Source organism: Suricata suricatta, chromosome 1 (genome assembly GCF_006229205.1).
Source record: "Suricata suricatta isolate VVHF042 chromosome 1, meerkat_22Aug2017_6uvM2_HiC, whole genome shotgun sequence".
NCBI lineage: Eukaryota > Metazoa > Chordata > Mammalia > Carnivora > Herpestidae > Suricata > Suricata suricatta.
Window position 1 is genome coordinate 146,347,380 of NC_043700.1, and position 22,248 is coordinate 146,369,627.

The following is a 22,248-nucleotide window of genomic DNA, read 5'->3' on the forward strand; positions in this document are numbered from 1 at the left end:
GAGGGTATTATACTAAGCAAAACTAGTCTTATTACTTCACTCATATGAGGACTTTAAGATATAGAACAGATGAACATAGGGAAGGGAAGCAAAAGTAATATAAAAACACGGAGGGGGACAAAACATAGGAGACTCTTAAATATGGAGAAGAAACAGAGGGTTATTGGAGGGTTTATGGGAGGGGGGATGGGCTAAATGGGTAAGAGGCATTAAGGAATCCACTCCTAAAATCATTGTTGCACTATCTGCTAATTAACTTGGATGTCAATTTTAAAAAATAAATTTAAAATAAAATAAAATAAAAATAAAAAGTATAATTTAAAAAAGAATATTTAATCCAACAGATTCACGTTTGAAAGTGTGCTTTTAAAGTTTACAGTCTTACTGGGTCAAAGCCACCAGATATTTGTCTTAAAGGAGAAAAGGCAGAGCAGCCGGGGGCTGGACCAAACAAAGGTTACCCATCAGCCTGATTCAGGATGGGCACGTTGTCTACACTCAGATCTCAGCTGCCAGAGCTGAGCGCCACTCACGGAGGCCCTGAACAGCCAGTATAAATGAACACAGTCAGAAAGAGTGAGTAGACTCAGGCAGCAGCACAGCATATCCAAACACCTCATCATTTGTCCGTGTTTAGGAAAGTCAGTGGAAATGGACACAAGAAGAAACCATTGTGTGCCACAGACTATGTGTCAGGACATAAAAAAAATTACAAACATGACAGAAAGATTTGGAATTCTACCAACTCCTACTTTTGAGTATTGAAAGAAACTTTTGCCTTAAATTAAAATATAGAAGTCTGACGTTCTGCTCATGGTGAGGATAGGATTCTACTGCTTACTATATTCCTTCAACTATAGTGACAGGACTAATTTATTTTCCTGTTCCTTTTTCAATTGTTTTGTTTTGTCTTCCCAAAACACAAACAGATCATGAGCAGTTGCAAAGCACTGCATGATTGCCTAGACTCTTACTGCTCTCCTCACTGTGTTAATTTATGCCAGCTATTTAAGGTGAAGATGAATGGCACCTTGCTCTGCCAGGACAAGCTTGAGGGGGGACATGTCCATCCCGTATCAGGCTGCTGTTCTTTTCTGTCAACCACATAGGTAGTAATTCTATGAGGACACCAAAGAGGCTCATTTAATAAAACAAAGTAATACATTCTACTTCCAGAACAGACTTAGCCCAGAGAGGGGGTAGTTAGTATATATTTGCTCCATAGATTCTTAATGTATTAAGACAATATTTGTGCTAAAATATAAATTCTATTTAAACATTAGGGAATCTAGAGTAGTGATTCTTTTCCAAACCCAGAACCACCTCTAAAAAATCCTATCCCTGGGCTTCATTTCATATAGTGAATCAATGGGGTGGGAAACAGACAGGATCTGCATTTTAACATGTCCCCTCAGCAGCGAGTTATGCAGCCTCTTTTCAGTAGTCATTAGCTAAGAGAGGGGAAACAATTAAAGGTAATCAACAAAACAGTCACATAAATTCTAAAAAACAAAACAAAAGAGTTTAATGTTTTTTTTAATACCCTTGTATGGGTTATGGCACATACAGTAATTATCAAGTTTAGCAGATTGTTAAAAATAGATTACTAGGATCCATCTCCAGAGTTAACCTGGGATGCAACCTGACAATCTGCATCTGTAACACGTTCCTTAGACCCACTTTGAGATCCATTACCCCATATAACTTAGGTATCAGTTACTTATAATTGACTTGCAGAGTGAAGTTTATTATACAAAGGAATATAAAAAGAGGCTTCCAGTAAACCAAAGTGTTTAAACCCACTGATTACTAGAACAAAATATCTGCCTCCCAAAATAATTACACAAAATTGTGATAGAACATTATAACACTTTTCCTATAATGATTTTTAATATCATTATGCCATGAAAATGATCATTAGTGCTTTTCTCTCATGAAAAAATGTATTGAATAATACTGTTTTAAAGGCTAATAGTCAATGTTCAAAGAACATACTTAACTAGCCCTTCCTAGGAAATACAAGGATGACATAAAGAGGGCATAGTTGTATAAATAAAACAAATAATATTGACTGTTTCTATTGGGAAAATTTACCTGTTTTACTGTCGAAGCTAAAAAAAACAACTTGCCAATTCTTTTTATTTTTTTAATGTTTTATTTATTTTTGATACAGAGAGAGACAGAGCATGAGAGGGGAAGGGGCAGAGAGAGAAGGAGACACAGAACCAGAAGCAGGCTCCAGGCTCTGAGCTAGCTGTCAGCACAGAGCCCGACGCGGGGCTCGAACCACGAACATGAGATCTGACCTGAGCCGAGGTTGGAGGCTTAACCGACTGAGCCACCCAGGTACCCCGCCAATTCTGATTAGAATGGCTGACTTTTCTTTCACTCATATTCAATGTTAGAATAGTTAAGCTATTGAAAAGAAATGACAGACTCAAAATGGAGTCACTTGTACTAAGCCCACATCTCCAAACCAAGATTCAATACTAAACCTAATTCCAGTTTAATCTTTCTGCAGGGATGTTAAGCTAGAATTTTCTAGTTAGCATCAATAAGGTAATCTGCTACGTATACCTTCTCTCTCCCCCAAAGGAAGATGAGGTAATCTGTTAATGCTTCCCCTACTAGCCTATAAAGCCTTCCATTTTGTACAGTTCCTTAGTGCCCCTTGCTAGACAGCTTCATGCCTGATTCATAAATTGTTCAGTAAAAACAATTAGATCTTAACATTTTACTTGATTGAATTTTTGTTGTTTAACAACAAAACTTGGTTTTCTTTTTATGTTTTTTTTTTCTTTTTCAATGTTTATTCTTATAAGCAACTGGTGAAAACTGATGGTTTTAACTGTTTTAAAGTCAAAATCAATAGAGAGCACCACTAGACCAAATAATACAATGAAACACTGGAACTATTTCTAAGGTCTGGAATGCGAGATCAACCTACTCTGTTATCCCATATTTCAATACGAGAGTAGATTCAATCTGGGTTACATAGTTTTATAGGGCTCTGTAACCAAGGAGTAGGGGAAAAGTCTGTAGGAATGTCAATACTTTTAAGAACTACATGCTTTTTTTTCTTCAGAAAAAAAAAATACCAAAGAATCTAAAATATAAATTTTCTCTTCTAGTTTCACTCTCTGATTAAAACTTTGATATTTTCTTATTTGTGTCCTAGTCACAAGAGAGTGCTAATTAGTTGAGGAACTATCCTGACACAATTAGAAGACATTCTTACATTTCATCATAGAATTTTAAATTGATTATCAGTATTCTATTCATGTGGATCAATTTTCAGAAATGTATTTCACTACTTGAAAGACTGGACATATTCACTAAAGAAATTTGGTAAAATTTGGGGTGCCTGGGTAACTCAGTCAGTTAAGCATCTGACATCGGCTCAGGTCATGATCTCACGGTTCGTGGGTTCCAGCCCCGTGTCTGGCTCTGTGCTGACAGTTAGCTCAGAGCCTGGAGCCTGTCTCTGGATTCTGTGTCTCCCTCTCTCTCTGACCCTCCCCTGCTCACACTGTCTCTCTCACTCTCAAAAATAAATTTAAAAAAACATTAAAAGAAAAATAATTGGTAAAATCCAAAAAAGCTCAAACCTGAATAATTTAGAGCTTAACTACCACTAAAACTCTAAATTATATGTTTATTAAAATACATACCACTTATAGTCCTGTTAAAAGGTTTATCTCCATAAATCATTTTTAAAAAGCTTTTTATAGAAATTTTCAAATATAAACAGAAGTAGAAAAAAGTACACTGATCTAAATTCCAAATCATTTAAGCCTGCTAAAAAAAACAAAAACATAAAAACCCTTTAGAAACATATAATAAACATTTCTCATATCATTAAATATTCTTACACCATATAACTTTTTTAGTTGCATTGTTGAGACAGTTTAATAATGATCTAATAACTATATATGAGTTTAATGAGAAAGAAAAAATCAGTATATTCAAGAAGAATATATGCATCATTTGGGAGGCAAAGTTCTCAAAGAAAAAATTATCTATACAGAAGTCACATTGGGACTCAATATAGAAGAGTTGTGTCACAGATACATTTAACTGACATGAAATCAAGGAGTTATGTTACACAATTAAAATACTATAAACTTATACTTTGTAACTGTACTTTTTAGTATGTAGAATATACACTGCATAATGATATGTCATACTATATCTATACTCTATAGGGATATATATTTTAAAGAGTCACTATATTTTATAAACTAGAAAGGAGTTTCAAAAATCATTTGATTCTCCTTAATTTTTACTTTCATACTTTACACTCTAACCCCAACATATAATGCAACATCCGTAGATGAATATTTTTTATATTCTTTATGTGAATTTTGTCTTAAAATTCAACATTTTACGGCCCATCTCTTTTAATTGGTCTATCTTTTTCATTAAATCATAGAACTAAAACCCTCCTCTTCATTCATATATAAATATTCTTGTTCACTGTTCAGTTTAGACACTTTTGGCTTCTCATGCTTGCAAAACTGGGTATTTGAACCTATGTTGTGGTATTTTAAATTCCTAGCTCTGGATCATGTTCAGAGTCCTGGTCATCCATTGACATACTCTGCCGTGTTCCTGAAAGATTAAAAAGTATGGTTATAGTAAAAGCTACCATGGGGGCTGTCTGGGTGGCTCAGTCGGTTACGCATCTGCCTTCGGCTCAGGTCATGATCTCCTGGTCCATGAGTTAGAGCCCCTCACTGGGCTCTGTGCTGACAGCTCAGAGCCTGGAGCCTGCTTCAGATTCTGTGTCTCTCTCTTTCTTTCTCTGCCCCTCCCCCTCTCATCCTCTATCTCTTTCTGTCTCTCAAAAATAAATAAATGTTAAAAAATAAAAAATTAAAAAAAAAAAAAGAAAAGATACCATGGGAATCCAGAATACATGGCAAGCTAAAACATTTGTATTTAGGAAAAAAATTCAGTGAGGGTGATATAAAAATAATTTCAAAGCTTTTAAATTCTCAAGAATTATTTAATATGTTCAATAGCTGCAACACATGATAGTTACTATGGGTCATGCTTGATTAAAATCCCAAACTAAAAATTTCCTCTTCTGACAAGAGAGGGCTTCTTTTACTAAAAATGTAATGATTTTAAAGAAATAGGTAAAGGTTGTTGGTGCTCTGAGGAAGTTGTAATCTTGGCTTCTTCGAGGTAAAGAGTCCTGGGGCTGTATTACTAGAAAGGGGAAAGGCTCCTGAAAAGATATTTTCTGACTTACCATTTCATAGGGACCAATAGTTGATTTGATGTATCAAGTTCTAACAGAGAAGGGATCACACTACCTGGTCAACGTGGACGGTAGAGGGAATCTGGTGCCAGCCAGATAGTTGTCACATGCATGCCTTCTATTTCAGTTGCTTATTATCCTACTACACACAAGCTTCTCTATCGTGTTCACTGTTAGGTACCGCACCCTCTACCCATTCCCTGAATGAGGGACAGTTTGGTGTAATCCACTTTTATGTCATTTTATACGGAGCTATAATGAACACCCTTGTTACAAGCTTCTCTTCAGATAAGTATGAAAGTTTCTCTAGGGAGGACTCCTAGAAATAGATATGCTAGTACGCAAAATAAGGCTATCACTTAAGTAAGGGTTTTACCAGATATTGCCAAGATGCTCCCCGAAATGGTTATGGCAAATTACATTCCAACCATCAAGTTATAAGCATTCCACACTTTGTCCTTTATTTTATCTTTAACCACCTGTGGTAATTTAATCAATCTTGGAAAATAGCTTTTTAATGTTTTTACAGGCATGTTCTTTCATCATCTTCCCTTTGAGAAAAGGGATCTCATTCATTTCTTGCCCATTTAATTTTTTTCATGATTATTTTATTTTTGAGAGAGAAAGAGAGAGAGAGAGAGAGAGAGAGAGAGAGCATGAGCAAGGGAGGGGCAGAGAGAGAGAGAGAGAAGGAGACACAGAATCTGAAGCAGGCTTCAGGCTCTGACCTGTCAGCATAGAGCCTTATGTCAGACTAGAACTCAGGAACTATGAGATCATGACTGGAGTTAAAGTCAGATGCTTAACTGACTGAGCCACCCAGGAGCCCCTCTTACCCATTTATTTTTAGGAAAAAATATATTTATTTCTTTTTTATTTCTCTCTCCCCTATCTTCCATCTTCCTTTATTTTGCTTTTTCACCATTTTGCCAATCTTACTCATAGACAGAAAACATAAAAGTTGTCCTGGCCATACATCCAAATTATAAAATGAAAATAATAATATGTTAACTGGAATCAAATCTAATAAAGAGCCAGTCCCCAAATCTCCATAATCTCCATATGGTCCTTCTAATTGTTCAGAATTTCTGCAAGAGTTTCAAATCTTCTAGTACTCTAATAATCCTATCTGTTTCTTCAAGCATTTCCAAGAACACACATACATATCCCCCACACCATATCCATACACCATTATATCATATTTTATTGGATGTTTGTGTGATTATAATGTTTTCCATTATCAGTATAAAATGTTGCGGCTTCATGATTCAGTCAAATAAACTTGAGCTTCTTTGTAATCTACATTACAGGTTTCTCTGGCCAGGTGACTATGTTTCTGAAAGTTAGTCTCCTCATCTGTACCTCAGATCATTTTTTAAGGGTGCAGGTGTGGGTGTGTGAAACCTAGTGCAGTTTGGTGGGGATGGCTGTACCCTACAGGACCAGTTGCTGTCTGCCTGTCCTTATTCTAACTGAAGATCGGTGTGTCCTTGCAGCCTTGCAGTTCTACTTCAGCTTAGCTGCTTTACTTACCTTCTAGTACACGTACACTGCCTTCCTGACTTCTGCCTCGCTCCTTAGCTGTTGTACCTGTATTCCTTTCAATCGCTGACAGATGCTAAAGGACATAGCAGAAAGTCAGACACTAGGATTCCAACTGCAACCCCGGACCATGTGTGTGATGCTTGTGTTACTGCTCTTCTCTGTCCTCAGTCTCTTTATCTGGAAATGAGTATGGTGCTTCCTTTGCATGATTTTTGTTCAGGTTAAATTTGATAATTTATGTAAATGGCAAGAAAAGAGAACATTCAGTAAATAGGTGATACTACTATTTTTTCACAATCCCCTATTTCATTTGTGTTCAATATCCTGTAATCTGTGTGGATAGAATCTGTTCATAATTGTGGGCACAGAGTACAGTACAATGTTTGCCCTCAACTATACTTAAAGACCTGTTTCCTGAGGGAGGGGTTAGGGAGGTAGGGGAAGAAGGAAGGAAGGAGGGAAGGAAGGAAGGAAGGAAGGAAGGAAAAATGGGACGAAGGGCCAATCAATTATTGGACTTCTGACTTAATCCCAATTTTGACCTCCTGCTTCTGCTTTCTATAGCAGGATTTTGTGAATGAATTTCATCTCTGGCTTTTTCTTGGTATTTCCAATTCCACTTTTAAGCTTCCTCTCTCCACAAACATTACCACTTATGTCTCTTGGCGGACTTCTCTATAAAATACAAAACTCTAAATATTTTGTTTAATATGTAAATATGTTTGCTATATGATAACCTAATTATAGATTTTGAAAAGTTTGCTGTTTAAAAAAATCACAATTTATTTTATATTTTTATTGAATACAGTGTTTCCAAATAAAAGTGCCAATTTCTTTTTTCTTAAAGGAAAAAGTTTCTTCACAGACATTTATCTTTTTTAAAAAAATGGTATAAAAGATCAGCTTAAGTCATGAAATCAACTAATACCTAACACTTTACTCATGCTTGTATATTTTTGGTAAAATTGTTTTTCCTAACATTATATCTAAAAATCTAAATTTTAAGGCTAAAATATTTCCATTGCAAGACACTTTGGAGAGAAAGGACTGGATATTTTTAATTTATATCTTCATTGAGATAAGTGGATGCAAAAAGTTTGTCCATGAATTTGTGCTACTGAAAAGCAAACAAGTTCTTATTAAGCAGAAAAAAAAGGAAATGTTCCCCACTTGTTTTCAGGAAAATCTGACATCTCTTCCCCAAAATTATACAGCATAGATTTTACCTATCATTTATGTATCTTAAATTATTTGGTCATTAATCACTATAATTTGAGAATTTAGCTTTCTGATGGAAAAGTCATTAGTAAGGAAATCCTTGGTCCCTAAATTCATACTTTTGACTGTCAACCATATTCTAAAGCACTCGAACATCATCTAAAATTTGGAAAAAAGAACAACAAAGAAATAAAGCAAATATCATCAGAGTTTGCTCTTAAGAAAATCAATTCTCATTTATCCGTGGTACTGTGGACGGAAGCAGAGCATTCTGAAGTGGAAGCTTTGGATAATCAGGAATCTCATTTTAGTCACTGTCGCCAACCCTGAGGAGATGAGCTAATAATGAGCAGTGAAACTATTTCACTTCCACCTGTCTGCCCTCTGGTGGACGTGCTAATGAGCAGTGAAATGGCTACAGAAGGGCCAGCTGGTGTGAGTGGGAAGCTTATTCACAAGTCATCTTTCACAAGTAAGTCATCTTTTTATGACTATGTGTTACATGGGGAAATGATTTTGATTACAGTTCTAATAATTCTACCTTTATCAGGGATATCATTCTGTAGGAAAAAATAATAATAAGTTAGTATCATTTGTGAGCCTTTTTATCCTAGGCATATTGTCTTCTACATGCTCAGATTAATGGCTAACACTGGGTTCATCAGCTGTAGAAAGGCAGGTCAAGTTCGGCTTTGTACAGGACTGTGATTTCACATTCAGAGCCTGAGAAGCAAAAGGTGTCATTCTGAAAAGGTTTAACCTTCAAGTATGAAGAAAACAATACAAGAAAGGTAAAAACAAACACAAGAGAATTTCGCTGATGTTAAACGGCAGCAAAATAGCTCTTGCAAATTTTGCAAGTTTTGGCTGTGCTCCCTGAAAAATCTCCAGCAGCAACGCCCCTCAGGCAGCAGCTGTCACTACAGGCAATGAAGCAGCATTGAGAGAAAAAAAGGGGGCTCCTCTGCAGACAGGGAAACAGCTGATGCATAAAAATACAGACTGGGATGAAATTAGCAACAAGTAGCTGACTGTTTTTTCCTTTTGTAAAGTTCACTCAGTTACTAAGATCGATGTAAATTAAACTTTAGAGACAATGAGGCATCTCAAGTGGAACGGTGAAGTAATTCTAACCCAGAGGCTCAGGACAAGTTTGATTTAAGATCACACTACTTTCAGGCTTTATTTTGTGATCAGGGTGCATCATATTTAACTAAACTGTTCAGGAAGCAGATTCAGCTACCTATTAAACACGTGACAGTTTCAAAATGCTCAAGATTCTCTGCCCAACACTCACATTACTCAGCTGTCAAAGTAAAGGGCTCAGATATATGATGTGAAAATTACATTTTAACGAGGTGTCATGTGTGTTTAAAGTTCTTATTCATCACTACATAGTCGCAGCTTTTGCTGGAGACACAAATGCACCTAATTAGCATATTATAAGGACAGAAGGTTCACCTTATCTGCATTGTTAAACTGTTATGTGTAGGCTTTTTGTTGCTGTTTTAGCTTCTATTATCCTCGGCATATATAAGAATGGATACATTTACATAATCTAAAATGGCTTTCAAGAAAATATGGCTTGTGTTAGGGAGGCAGAAAAACAGGCATAAGACAGTAACTACATGTCTTTATTGTTCTGTTGTTCATAATGATCACTTGATGTGTTTCACTAAATCTCAACCAGTAGATTTTGAGACGTGTTAGACATGCTGATTTTAGGAAATTTTTGGAAGTGGTCTTCTCTGCCTACTCTTATTATCAACCTAAATCTACTTCCTCCTCCTTTTGTAGAAAATACTGGAAAACATCTGTATGTTTGACAAGGGAAGTTTAGATGTTCTGTGGACAGTTTAGAAGCAATGGAAAAGTCAACAAAAATATCCCACGTTCCACTCCTAGTCATGAATAATGGACTCAGTATAAGGTGGTTTGGGCCAAAGAACTAAAGAGTTAAAGTCAGTCTATATGTCACTAATAATAGCCAAATGGAAGTGATGCTGCTATCTGATTCTCCCACACTGGAGGTATCAGGATTCAGGTAGTTCGAGAATTATAATGCCAACCTGAGAATCACTCAAATAACCTGCGGAACAACTAAGTATTGTTTGGAGGGTTTTAATGTCTACCTTACGAAACATCCAACTGAAGGCAGTAATGAATGTATAGTTCATATTGGATAAAGGCTTAGTTAAAAGTGCATTTGAAGAAATTTCTAGATCTGGTAGCTCTAGATTTGGTTTTCTGCTCGAAAAGAACAGAGAAAGCACTTTTACATTTCACTTTATACTCGTGAGCTAATGCTTACAGGCATTTTTGACACAGGTGCCCCAAACTGATTCGGCTGTTCTGCAGACAAAATATGTTTTGAACAGAACATGATTATTACTCATTTCTGAGTATGCCACACATTCCATTTTCTCTGAGCTGAAGAAAATCCTGGAACTCATCAACTGAAAAATTTGAGAATATGTTCTAAATGAGAAAGTCATTGAACAGTTGCTCACTTTCTTCCCTATTCGAAGACTAGTGACTTTAATTTCTTCTAATTACTTCTGAAAGAAAGCGCATTAGGTGTTAATGTGCTTTGGCACTTCTTCTTAACACCTGCTCAACTTCCTTTAGGTTACCAAAGCTCAATATACTCTGCGTGAAGAAGGGAAGAAGCTGGCGCAGGTGGAGGCGGTGGGGAACAGTGAGGATGACTCAGGAAACTTCTAGATTATAGGAGAGTGTGGCAAACAGTGAGGATGATTACCTGAGAGGCATATGTGTAATCTTTTCTTCTTAAGTCTATGTATATAGGTATATATTTAGAGTGCATGGGAAGGGCACAGAGGGAGAGAGGGAATTCCAAGCAGGCTCTGCACTGTTAGCGCAGAGCCCAAACCAGGGCTCAAACCCACGAACTGTGAGATCATGACCTGAGCCGAAACCAAGAGCCAGACGCTTAATCCATTGAGCCATCCAGGCGCCCCTGCATACATGTAATCTTAATAAAACAAATTTTAGGGCTAATATTCTTACTTTCATCATATCCTGAATATTAATATATTTTAATTCATTCTTCTATTTCCTAAATCATTCAACAAATCTTGACAGAGTGCCTACTATTTACCAGGCACTCGATAAAGACCTGTAAACAGAAATGACTGAAGCAATATCAGCAAGATTATTTCAATTTGAATCAAAATGTCATTAGTTCTGGAACAAAAGCTTTTTATAAACTGGAAATTCTTTGCATTTGTATGTTCCTTACCATTTGAGGCGGAACTCTATTATTAAAAATTGTTTTTCCAAAACGTGCAAATATAAATTATGTGAATAGCAATATCACATAAATTTGGACTCATTTTCCACTACATTCATGCTGGACAGCTATAGAAAATGCTAGAAAACTGGCATTCATGTAATGCAGAATAAATGATAACAGTTTTGAAAATGTTTTTATACAGAAATGAGAACAAGTTCTAAGCATTTTAAAAATGTGTCCAGAAGAATAGGCCCATTAAACCACTTTTCAAGGAGAAACTTCACTTAAAATTAATAACAAGCACTAGAAAGACAAGTTTAAAAAATCAAATTAAAATTAATTAATTTAAATGGCTCTCACTGAAAACAACCTGTTTCACAGATGTACCATGCCCAGGATGGTTTCCTTTGTAAAGGAATACAGACAAGTGTCCCGTGGCTGAGCCAGTCTAAGAAAAGGTTAGCAGTTTGAGACTAGGTGCTGGGAAAAGGTAGGGAGCAAAATGAAATGACTCTGACACTGCTCTTTAGATATTTCAGGATGCTGTTTTCCTTGATATTCTTCCTTTGAGTTTACCATTTCAGAATTTGAAAACGGACTCCTGTTAAAAAGAAAATGCATCTGATTTCATGGTTGAAGAATAGCTATGTTTTAGAGCCCAAATCTACAGCAATCTTCTGGTGAGAACTACAGATTAGATTTGTATCTAGAGATTGCCTGGCATTTGGGGTGCTGAGATGACTTCCGTCAGATGAATGAATATGGAGACACGGCCTCAGGAAACACACTTCCCACAACCAGTGTCATAGACGGGAACATGAATGTGGACTTGGGCTGCACTTCAATCACTGGGCAGTTTTTGAGTAACATGAGCTACAGTGACTTAGGTTCCTCATTTAGGAAATGTGGCTAGAAGTGACTTTTGTAGGGATGGTGTGTAGCTGTTTGCTTAAGTTTGTAATACTTATTACATATATCATCTCATTAAAATCTAACAATAATTTTCAGAGGTAGGTGGCATGTTTTCCATTTTATAGTTGAGAAAACCCAGACCAAGAGGTTGAGCAGTGTGCCCACAATGTGCCCAAGCATCACAGGCAGAATTCAAACCCACGTCCTTCAGCCTCCCAGGCTCTTACAGAGCCGCCGTCAATTTGTGTGTATTTTTCACCCAAGGGCTGTCATAGATGCAAGAGGAACATATTTGCTTCTTACCTTCTAATACCCAGACGTTTTAATGTATAGAAAAGTGACATTTAGTAGAAGTAGAGCACAGATACCCTTTTGCATAAAAGCTTGAGAAGTGTGAATTTTCATCGATTAGAACTCAGTAAAAATCAGAGCAAAAATAGCCTGCTTTTAACAGCTGCCAACAGCAAATGCGCTTCAGATTACAAACTCAGAACTAGCCTTTTTGACCCGAACATATTCATAGTAAGTTGGCTTCTGTGCATAAACACATAAGATCCATAATAAGAATTTACTAAAGGCAATTTCTTTGAAAAATGTCAACCTAATTTACTAAAGAAAAGCACCCACCTGAAGCTGTCTATGAGAAATAAGACAAACAGCCTCTATTAGTGCTAATTGAAATTCTCATATCCACAGAGATGATGCATAAAATTTACTTCTACACTTATTCTTTCCACCTTTAGACTGCAGTAAGTCCACATGAAAACCTAGCTTTTTAATCTCAGCATTAATGCATGGAAACTGATCATTTTTCTTGTGATTATCTTTACAAATTGAATATAGATGAAATCTTACTCGTTGCAACACAGACAAGGTCTTCATAGATGGAATCTTCCTTCCTCTTTGTAAATCAGACAAGGTCTTGATTGTTTAAGAAAAAGAGAGAAAACCGAATCTCCTGACGTAAGTTAGGAATTTGTTTCAAAACCTGAACTTTATCATTTATCAACGTTAGCCACTTTAATAGCATCCTTTTAACAAACCTAAATACTAGTACATTTGGACAAAATAGTTCATATTTTAACTCCCATAAAGAGACAGACACAGAGCATTAAAAGATAGTGTACTTTTCCTTATGTCCACAATTACAAAGGCTCATCATATATATATATAATATGTATATATATACATATATATATACACACATATAATTTTGTTACTGTATGTTAGAAAAATCTTTGTGTCAAGGATCTAAAATGGGACTGTGGTATCATCTTGTTCTTTAGGGATAATTTTGAAAAGTAAGAATTAGCTTCAACTCATCAAATCTAAACCTACAATGCTAGTTTAATATAACCTATTTGTTATTCTAGATAAAAATAATAAAAATTCTAGATAAAAATAGTATTTTCAATGAATAAAATTTGAAGTATGGTACTGTCCCTTCTTCACTGATTAACCACAAAAGATGATTTATTAATTCTTTGGAGGCAATTAGAAATTATGTCCTAATGCAATTTAAATGTCAGAAAATGCTAGAAACCACACACAGAATTTTCACTAACAAGATATAAATTTTAATTTAAGAAATCACATCTATGAAAAAAATATTTTCTCAGAATACTCTAGATGGTTGATTAATGCCTAGGTTTTCAACTGAAGGGTGTCTTGAATTGAAAAAAAAAAAACCTACCAATACAGTGGTGAGCCAGGTACTTGGTCTAGGAATTTTTTGAGGATTTGCTAAGGAGAAGTTGCTTTTGTTGCTATCGAATATTTAAGCTTCTCCTTCCATAAAGGCAGTTCAATATAATATCAGCATTGCTGGCCATGGAAAGAATTATTGTCATTCTGACTAAGGCCTCTCAGGGGTTAGAGAAAAGGCCAACTAATTTCTCATTCTATCAGAATAAGAAGTGGAAAACCATTCATTCATTCATATCTACATTTATTCAACAAAGAGTTACTGAGCCTTTATTTCATATATGCCATACGTTATACTAGTGTCTGATAAAGCACAAATAATGGCCAGATTAAAAAATATATATAAATAAAGGATTGGGAAAGGTCACTGGCCATATGGAACTTAGAATATACTTATATAAGAAGATATGTATATAATGAACTAAGTTAGAAAGCAGAATGGCATGCTAGTAAAAGCATGGTAAAAGTAATGCAGAAAATAAGTAATATTAATGTGTAAAAACCAAAAGACAGAATATAACCTATGTATTGCTATATTAGTATCAAAATTCAGATACCTACCTGTATCTTAGTTTTCCACTATACTTCGTCATGAAGAACAGCATTATTGCTAGTTACAATAATGGAATATCTAAACTAATTATTTTCAGTTGCATAAATAAAGTTTAAAATAATAAAGCAATTTACCACTACCTTTAGACAACATTAAAAGGAAATGGTATGTTCTAGAGAGGAAAAAGACAATTTCAAAGAATTGGAATTAAAGATTATATCTGGTTTATTCAAAATAGTGTTTTGCATTGTTGTTTCTTATAAAATTGAGGTCTGCTTTTTCCCCTCTATTTATCAGTTATAAACATTTTTTTCTGTATATGTCAAATTAAGTATACTCAGACATATCTACACTCAAACTGACAATGTTCCCGATAGGAGTGGTCATATACAACACTGTCTGCAAAGTGAGTATATTGGCATAAGGCTCCTGAAGCAGTATATGAAGGCAGCCCTTGACATTTTTCCAAGTGGAGAGGGCATGTCACAATTAATTAGACAGGCTGGCATTCTGTTTTAGCAAAGCTTTTGTGTACTTCACTACACAAGGAACTAACCAGCTGATAATAAAAATGCCCTTCAAAGAAGGGCTTAAGATTGGAGACTAGCTGCACAAAGGAGAAAAAGTTTCTTGTACTTTTTTTTTTACAGCTGAAAGTGATTAATGGCAACATTTTAAAATACAAAGACAATGAACAATTTGCAGGTACTTAGGCCAGAAGGAAGACAACTAAGGTAGTCTACTCATACGTACAATGAACTTATTGAAAACAAACTATAAATATTTCTTCCTCAAGTATCATCAAAAGTCAAACTTACCTGATCTACTATCCAGAGGTCCAAAATCCAAAGAGTACTTCACGACGTGATAGTTATTCCACACATAAAGAAGGTTGTCCCGAGGGTTGTAATCCACAGCTGCTATGTACTGGTATGAATTGGGAAAGGGTACATCCACCAAACTATCCTTACTTTGGTCAGTGTTGTAAATGTAGTCAATCTTATTCCCTGTGGCCTCATTGTCATCATCCTCATATACAGATTTGACCACATACAGAATCCCGCAAATCATAAATGCGTTGGAAGCTGATCTTTTATCATATGCAGTATCCCATGTCCCTTCAATCCGTAGGGTATAAGGGTTCAGTTGACTAATGACAATTTTACCATTGTTTTGTTCTGTTGCATAGATTACCCAGAGCCCATTTTCATCCACTGCCAGGTCTATGTCAGATTTGCCTCCCCATCGGTAAGGGGAGGTATCATGGTAATTGGCATTTGCTATGATAGCCTCTCCACTCTTTATCCTAGTCCGCAAATCAAACTTTACTATGTTCCTGGTGCGTTCTTTGTTGAAAAACAAAGCTCCATCATACACAACAAATCCTGTGCCATCCACCCTGTGAGGGAGCTTGTAGGTTGTAGTTGGCCTTCCAGCAATGAAGTCATCCTTGGATGAGTACTCAGTCAGGGTATCAGTTCTGTAGGGAGTCCAGGGCATATAATAAATCTTGTCAGAAGCCTGTAGAGGGTCTTTGCACCATGCCCCAGACTGGTGGTCAGATTCAAACAAATGTTCACTCTGGTATACTCCTTTTAGTAGTCCAGGACAAAGAAAAACTGTGGGAAGGGAAAGAGTTAAAATAATGAATGTGTTAATTTTAATATTCTGTCACATATTCTTAGTTTTTACCAAATGGGCTGTAACTCTAACAAGAGAGACCCACCACCACTTAATTATTTTGCTGCATTCTTCTGAATATACAAACTGTCCTACGTACTAATTTTGACTTTTTCTCAAAATCATTTTGATTTCATTTGCTGAAAAATGTGGCCCGTCTATGAGTAGTTGTGTTTTCCTTTGAGCTTTACCTTTATAAGCATGTGATACAATATTTTTGGATATACATATACAGATGTGATGTATGTCTATGTATTCTATAAATACAAATGTTTCTATAGAATACCTTTACTTATCTTATTTGGATATTAAATATGTATATTGTTTTCTCTCTGATATTAGCTATTCAATAATTTATCATTAAGAAATAAACATAAATCCAATAGTAAGTAAGTATAATAATAAAGGAAAAGAAAAGCCCTGTGGTACAGGCCACTGAGTCTTCTAGCAAAAACAAAAAAGAAAACAAATAAAACAAAACCAAAACTCTTAAAGCTTCTATAGCACACACAGAGCATGCAACCCATACAATTAAAAATGAGTGATGGATGGATACTGGGAGGAAAAAGAGAAAGGAAGAAAAAGGAAGGAAAGAAGGAATAAGGAAAGAAGAAAAGGTAAAAGGTTACAGAGAAGAACCCAAGATCTAGATTTTAATCAGTTAAAAATGTCCTGTTAAATACAGTAGTATTGGAACTTAAAAACATGTACCTTTTACTGTTACATGAAAAGAACATTAAAAAACAAGATTACTTGCTACAATATTTTGCTGCTCATACTTCAGATCGAAAAATGGGCAGGAATTATCTGATTCATTTGATTTTTAGTATGATTCAGTAGCGCATTCAATGAATAGCAGTAAAAAGTCTTGGCTGGCTTGTAATGAAGGGACTATAAAGCAATGTTTCCCAAAGAGTGGTCCTTGAAGCACCTGTCTCAAGTGGCAGAGCTGGATATTACACAGAAAGAAAACAGGGATCCTAAGCCATACGTTTAAGAAATATCATATTAAGTAGAATTGTGGCAGAGATCGAATAGCTCTAGTGCATCAGCAAATCTCCAAGGCAGAAGTGAGGGGGGTAAGCACATTTCACAAACTAATTTGATTGTGGAGCCCCCTTCTATAGATCCTGTTTAAAATGTCGTGTTCTGCTGAACCTGCTAAGGGAAACACTGCTCTAATATTTTTGCAAGGAAAACACACTGAAAAATAATCATGCAGTCCACTGTCATGTTTGAAATGATTAGAAGTATACTGGGGAAAGCAATTAAGAAATCATAAGGAATTTCAATGTTGACCCATATTTTAATGATTAAAGTATTATTCTCTTGATATTAGTGATTAGCTCTTCAACAGCAACTATAAGTCTAGATCCAATGGAAAACAGTCTAAGATTAAATCAGCTAGGATGTGCCAGTTATTAAAAAGGAAAGTACATTATTAAGGTGCCCAAAGTTTTACTTTTGCAGAAATGAAAAGTTTGAGGGCAAAGTTGACTACCAAAATCTTCCATAGCAAGGATAGAGGGCCATTATCAATTATACACAATAATAAAACTAATGATTAGAAGAATTTCACAGAATTCTAATATGATTGCTATAATTATAAAGAATGGATAAGCATTGTGTCACCATTGCATATAAACTTTAGGTTGGTTAATAATCAGCCCACGGTTACTCAATTAATTTATTATAAGGTATTTCAGAAAAACATCTCCTCCTTTCCCCCAGTAGTTAAAAAATAAAGGAATGGGGAAAACCACACCAGAGCTATGGAAAATTATCTAGTAGAGAAATAAAAACAGATGTAAAATAATCACTATCCATCACGATCTACTGGATTTCTAACTACTTATTTAAAAATAAAGAGGAAGAAAATGCAAGATTGAAAATTTTACATGATTAAACTGTTTCAGGATAAAAGGATTAAACCAGCACTGGTCATCACAACAGATTAAAGTGAAGTTGAGCAGCAGAAGTAGTAAATAAATTTTCATAAAATAGATAAGAATTAATACAAAATTATTTTAACTAAATGTTAAACTGTTAAATAACTTAGCCTATAAATAGTATATAATTTATAAAAGGTATTTAATTACCTTTTTGTTCCACTTCTATTGGAGAGAGAGAAGTACAGAGAGAAAGGAGAAAAGAGAATAGATTAATGGTACGGTATTGGCCAAGCACTTTTTATTCACCTCCTCCAAACTGAAAGTAAATAATTTATTTCATTCATACTTGCTTTGTGAACATAATGTTTTTTTTAAAAAAACATTTCCCTAGTAAAGTTACTTTTTAAAAAATCAATATTATAAACTTAAAAAATACAGTATAGACTTGAAAAACATAAGGCAAAAGTTATCCAAGCTAAGATTGAAAAAAAACATACAATTTCAAACTACAGACATAGGAAATACAAGACTCATAAGATGCACCATTATTTCCCTTTGCAAGTTAGGAAGGTAATTATACATATAAAGCTTTCAAATAGTTTGATTAGCCTTATTTATAAAATATATTTTATATCACCATTTAACAAATAGTCTTGCTTTTTACCCATCTCAAGGATTGATCTCTTTAGAAGAAACTACCCTGTAACTCATTTCCTAAGACCTAAGATTTTCCATGTCAGTTTTATGAGAAATAAACCTCATGTGGCCACACGTTAACAGGGAATTATCTCACACTAAATAAATGGATTCAGAATCTTTATTGAAGAGACTTCTCTCCCTCTCACTCATTAATATTTAATATTATGGAAAAATATCTTTCAGAAAAATCTGTTATCAGAAGGTTGACATAAATCATGAGAAATCTGTTCTGGCCTTTTCTGAAATTCTTAACTGACTCAACATACTCTGATAAGAATGAATTCAGATCCTCAACCAGGTGATGGCTATGTATCTCTCAAATTAGATCCCATTATTATTTTTAAGGTACTGACCAAGTCAGACCAGGGAAAATTCTGGGGAATTGTAACATTCATGTAACTGATCAAGCAGCATCTTGTTTATCTTATGAACATTTATCTCATTAGAGACAACTTGGACAAATCACAAAAAAGAAGAAAAAGGACCAATAAAAAACAAAGGGAAGAGCTGGGGAGAGAATGGGTTCATAACAGAACCTTACAAATCACAGATTGCAATTGATAGAACTCTAAAAAAGTTTCAATGGAATGGATAAACTGAAATATTATTGCACAATAAATAAAAAAATCTAGAGAAGTTTCAAAACACAGGAGAAATACTGTTTGGGGTAATTGTATTTAGGTGAGATTTTGTGCTTTGACCTAAGCTGTTGTTTTCTATTGTCAAAATCACATTCATTACTCCTCATTCACGTTTTTGAAAGCTCAATATCACACGTGTTAGAACACAAAGCTAATGTATACCAAAAGTTATGCTTAAGAGGTTGCAAATGGAGTTTTAAAAAAATATTCCTTATCTCATTAATATACAAGTCATATTTTAATATTATTTCTAGGACTCTTTTAGCAACTCTATACTCTTATAATTTATCATTATACTCAATCATTATCAAGTGATTGCAGTGTTCACTGGACTATATGCCTCACTACAGATCAGCTAAACTCTTTATTTAAGAGATGCACTTCATGCTCTGACTAAAATACAAACAAATCTGGGTTCAGACTAACAACTAGAAGAAGCAGAACTAAGCACCTTAAGAAATTACTTAATCAATGGTCCCAAAAGTTTGGCCTCAAGGCACATTACAGTGAAAGCGGAGGTTGGGAGTGGGAAGTCATACTAAAGTTGACATTTTTTTCAACAACTAGGTTACAAAAGAGTTTCTAGAACTAATTTTGTTCTTAGAAGTACATCTAAATATATATCCTTTTGAGAACTGTACACAGTGGGTTTACATTCTAAAACATTAAATGTATACTCAAACAACTTGAGTTTTATTTTACATAAAACTCTTCCTCTTCCTCCAAAGCACAGTTATCCTAATTTCTTGGTGACTAGTGTTTTTTTCAACAACTACTTAGTGAGGAGGATGGAACATGTGATAAAAAGAATTGAAAAGGTGTTTGTTATTCTCATCACTTCTTGGCCTTTTGGCTCAGATCAAGTGATAAGATATTTGTTATTCTGTAAATACTATTTTACAATTTAATGGATATTGTTATTTTTAAAGAGCTTCTACTTCTATTTTCTCAATTGTCATTAGGTAAAATTTTAATTCTCTGGTCTCGGTCTAAGCTGTACCTTAAGTAAAGTGTGCTTCTGTTACTTGCTGGTTACTCAAAATTAAGATTTATTAGGCAGTTTCACTTTGGAGAAAATTATTATGTTCTTGTCTATGTCATGACTGGCTGTAGCTCATTTATCATTTATTTGCTATTTTCAAGACTCTAGTAAAACAATCCTATAATTTAAGTTGAAACAAGCACACACAAATCATATTCCCATAACAAAAACAGCCAAGGCAAACATAATTTGTCACTGAAAAGCTTAGTAACATTTAGAATTAGCCAGTCACTGTTTGTCATGTAGTTCTTATTCTAGCAACTTCTTTCCTCTGGAAAATCAGCGCTCATACAAACAAATTGTATGGACACAAGTGAATAACCTTGACACTGTATCCTTCATAATCTCACAATCCCTGGTGCATAATAAGTGCTCAGTGAAAAGCTGCTGAATTGATCCATAATCCAAATAGAGGTGATTGATTCTGCTTCTTAATGTTTTAAGCATGTAGTAAAAAGAAAAAATGGTGAAAAGACTCCAGATGTGCTCAGTATAATCATATGTACAATCTATTATCTGTGTAATGCCTTTGTATATTCTAATGGATGTAGAGGAAAGTACAATTCATGAGCAATATGTATCTCCAACTAATTAAATGTAAAAGTGTAGGGGAAAAAAGGGAAATAAGAAAAACTATATGGATAGTCTTGAGAATTATATTGGAGAGAACAAAATGTTGCTACAAAACAGCCTGTAACGATGTAAAAACAGACCAAAAATACTCCCTTCCCTCCTCTCTGTAATGAGATCATAAGTAAATGAGTCGTAGGATGACATCTGCGCTCACCCTTCTTCATAACCTCCTGTCTTTTGGTCTGGTCCAATATCCCAAGTTCTGGCATTATAGCTGTCACTATTCATTTCCAATCCTCTTTAGAACTAGTTACTCTCTTTTTTCTCTCTTCCCCAAACTATTTTTATTGTCCATTCAGCCTCTGCAAATATGTTTATATATTTCCTCAAAGTGATTTCATTGTTGTCCTTTGTCAAACTTAATGTCATAAGCTATATCCTGTGGTTAGAGTAAATGACAAATTCAAACTAAGGGTAATTTTATTCTGTATAAAAGGCAGAAACAGAAAAAAAAAAGACTAGTAAATTTTCTCGTTATTCCCCAACAGTTCATAAAAGAGAAATAATATATAGACAATAGCCATATTATTGTTTAGGAAAAAAAAGATGTTATTAGTTCTATCCATATCTATACCATATGCAGTACTTTTGAATTGCATTTTTTAATTAGAAAAGGTATGGATGAGAGAGCATATGCAAGCATTGCCAGTCTTTTCCAAATTGCATTGCAAATTACAGAGAAATAAAAATCTTGCATGCTAAAAGTTGTTTGAACTAAATTGTCATAAGAACTATGAAATTATAATTGTCACTAAGAACTATGAAATTGTATCTAATTCTAATATAGGTTAAATTTTCTTTTAAACTTTAAGCCATACTATACATTTTCTATTTATTTTATATAATCCAATGATGCATCTATATTTCTGTAATATATAAGAAAAAACACTTATGGTGAACAAGATAAAGTTATACAACATTAAAAATTATAAATATTTTTAATGATTTAAATTTACTATTATTTTAAACAGTATTATTTTCTTGGTTACATTTGGCTTGGACTATTAAAATATCCTTATCACTGGCCATGTGGGCAGTGAAGGAGATAGCAATAAAGAAAACTAAGTGAGTAATAAAAAATCAGTCTTAGATGAAAATTTGCTGGGGTATCATCCATAAACAAGGCCATCTATAAGTGAATAATCAGAAGTTTATGATAATAGTTTCACTTCTACAGCACTCTATACTTTAGCAAAATGTTTTCATA

General features: G+C 34.6%; 1 protein-coding gene across 15 annotated transcripts in view; it reads right to left on the bottom strand.

Moving 5' to 3' along the window:
• The window catches only part of ADGRL3 (adhesion G protein-coupled receptor L3), a 504,973-nt gene that overhangs the window by 260,654 nt on the left and 222,071 nt on the right, over positions 1–22,248 (bottom strand). For 13 of the 15 annotated variants that reach the window (XM_029945427.1, XM_029945411.1, XM_029945396.1 and 10 more), the window contains 2 exons: positions 18,234–18,248; positions 15,273–16,073 (listed from right to left, as the gene is read on the bottom strand). In XM_029945427.1, the coding sequence (XP_029801287.1) occupies positions 15,273–16,073; positions 18,234–18,248 (816 nt within the window). The remainder of the gene's footprint in view (positions 1–15,272; positions 16,074–18,233; positions 18,249–22,248) is intronic. The other 2 variants (XM_029945417.1, XM_029945384.1) reach the window with 1 other exon arrangement.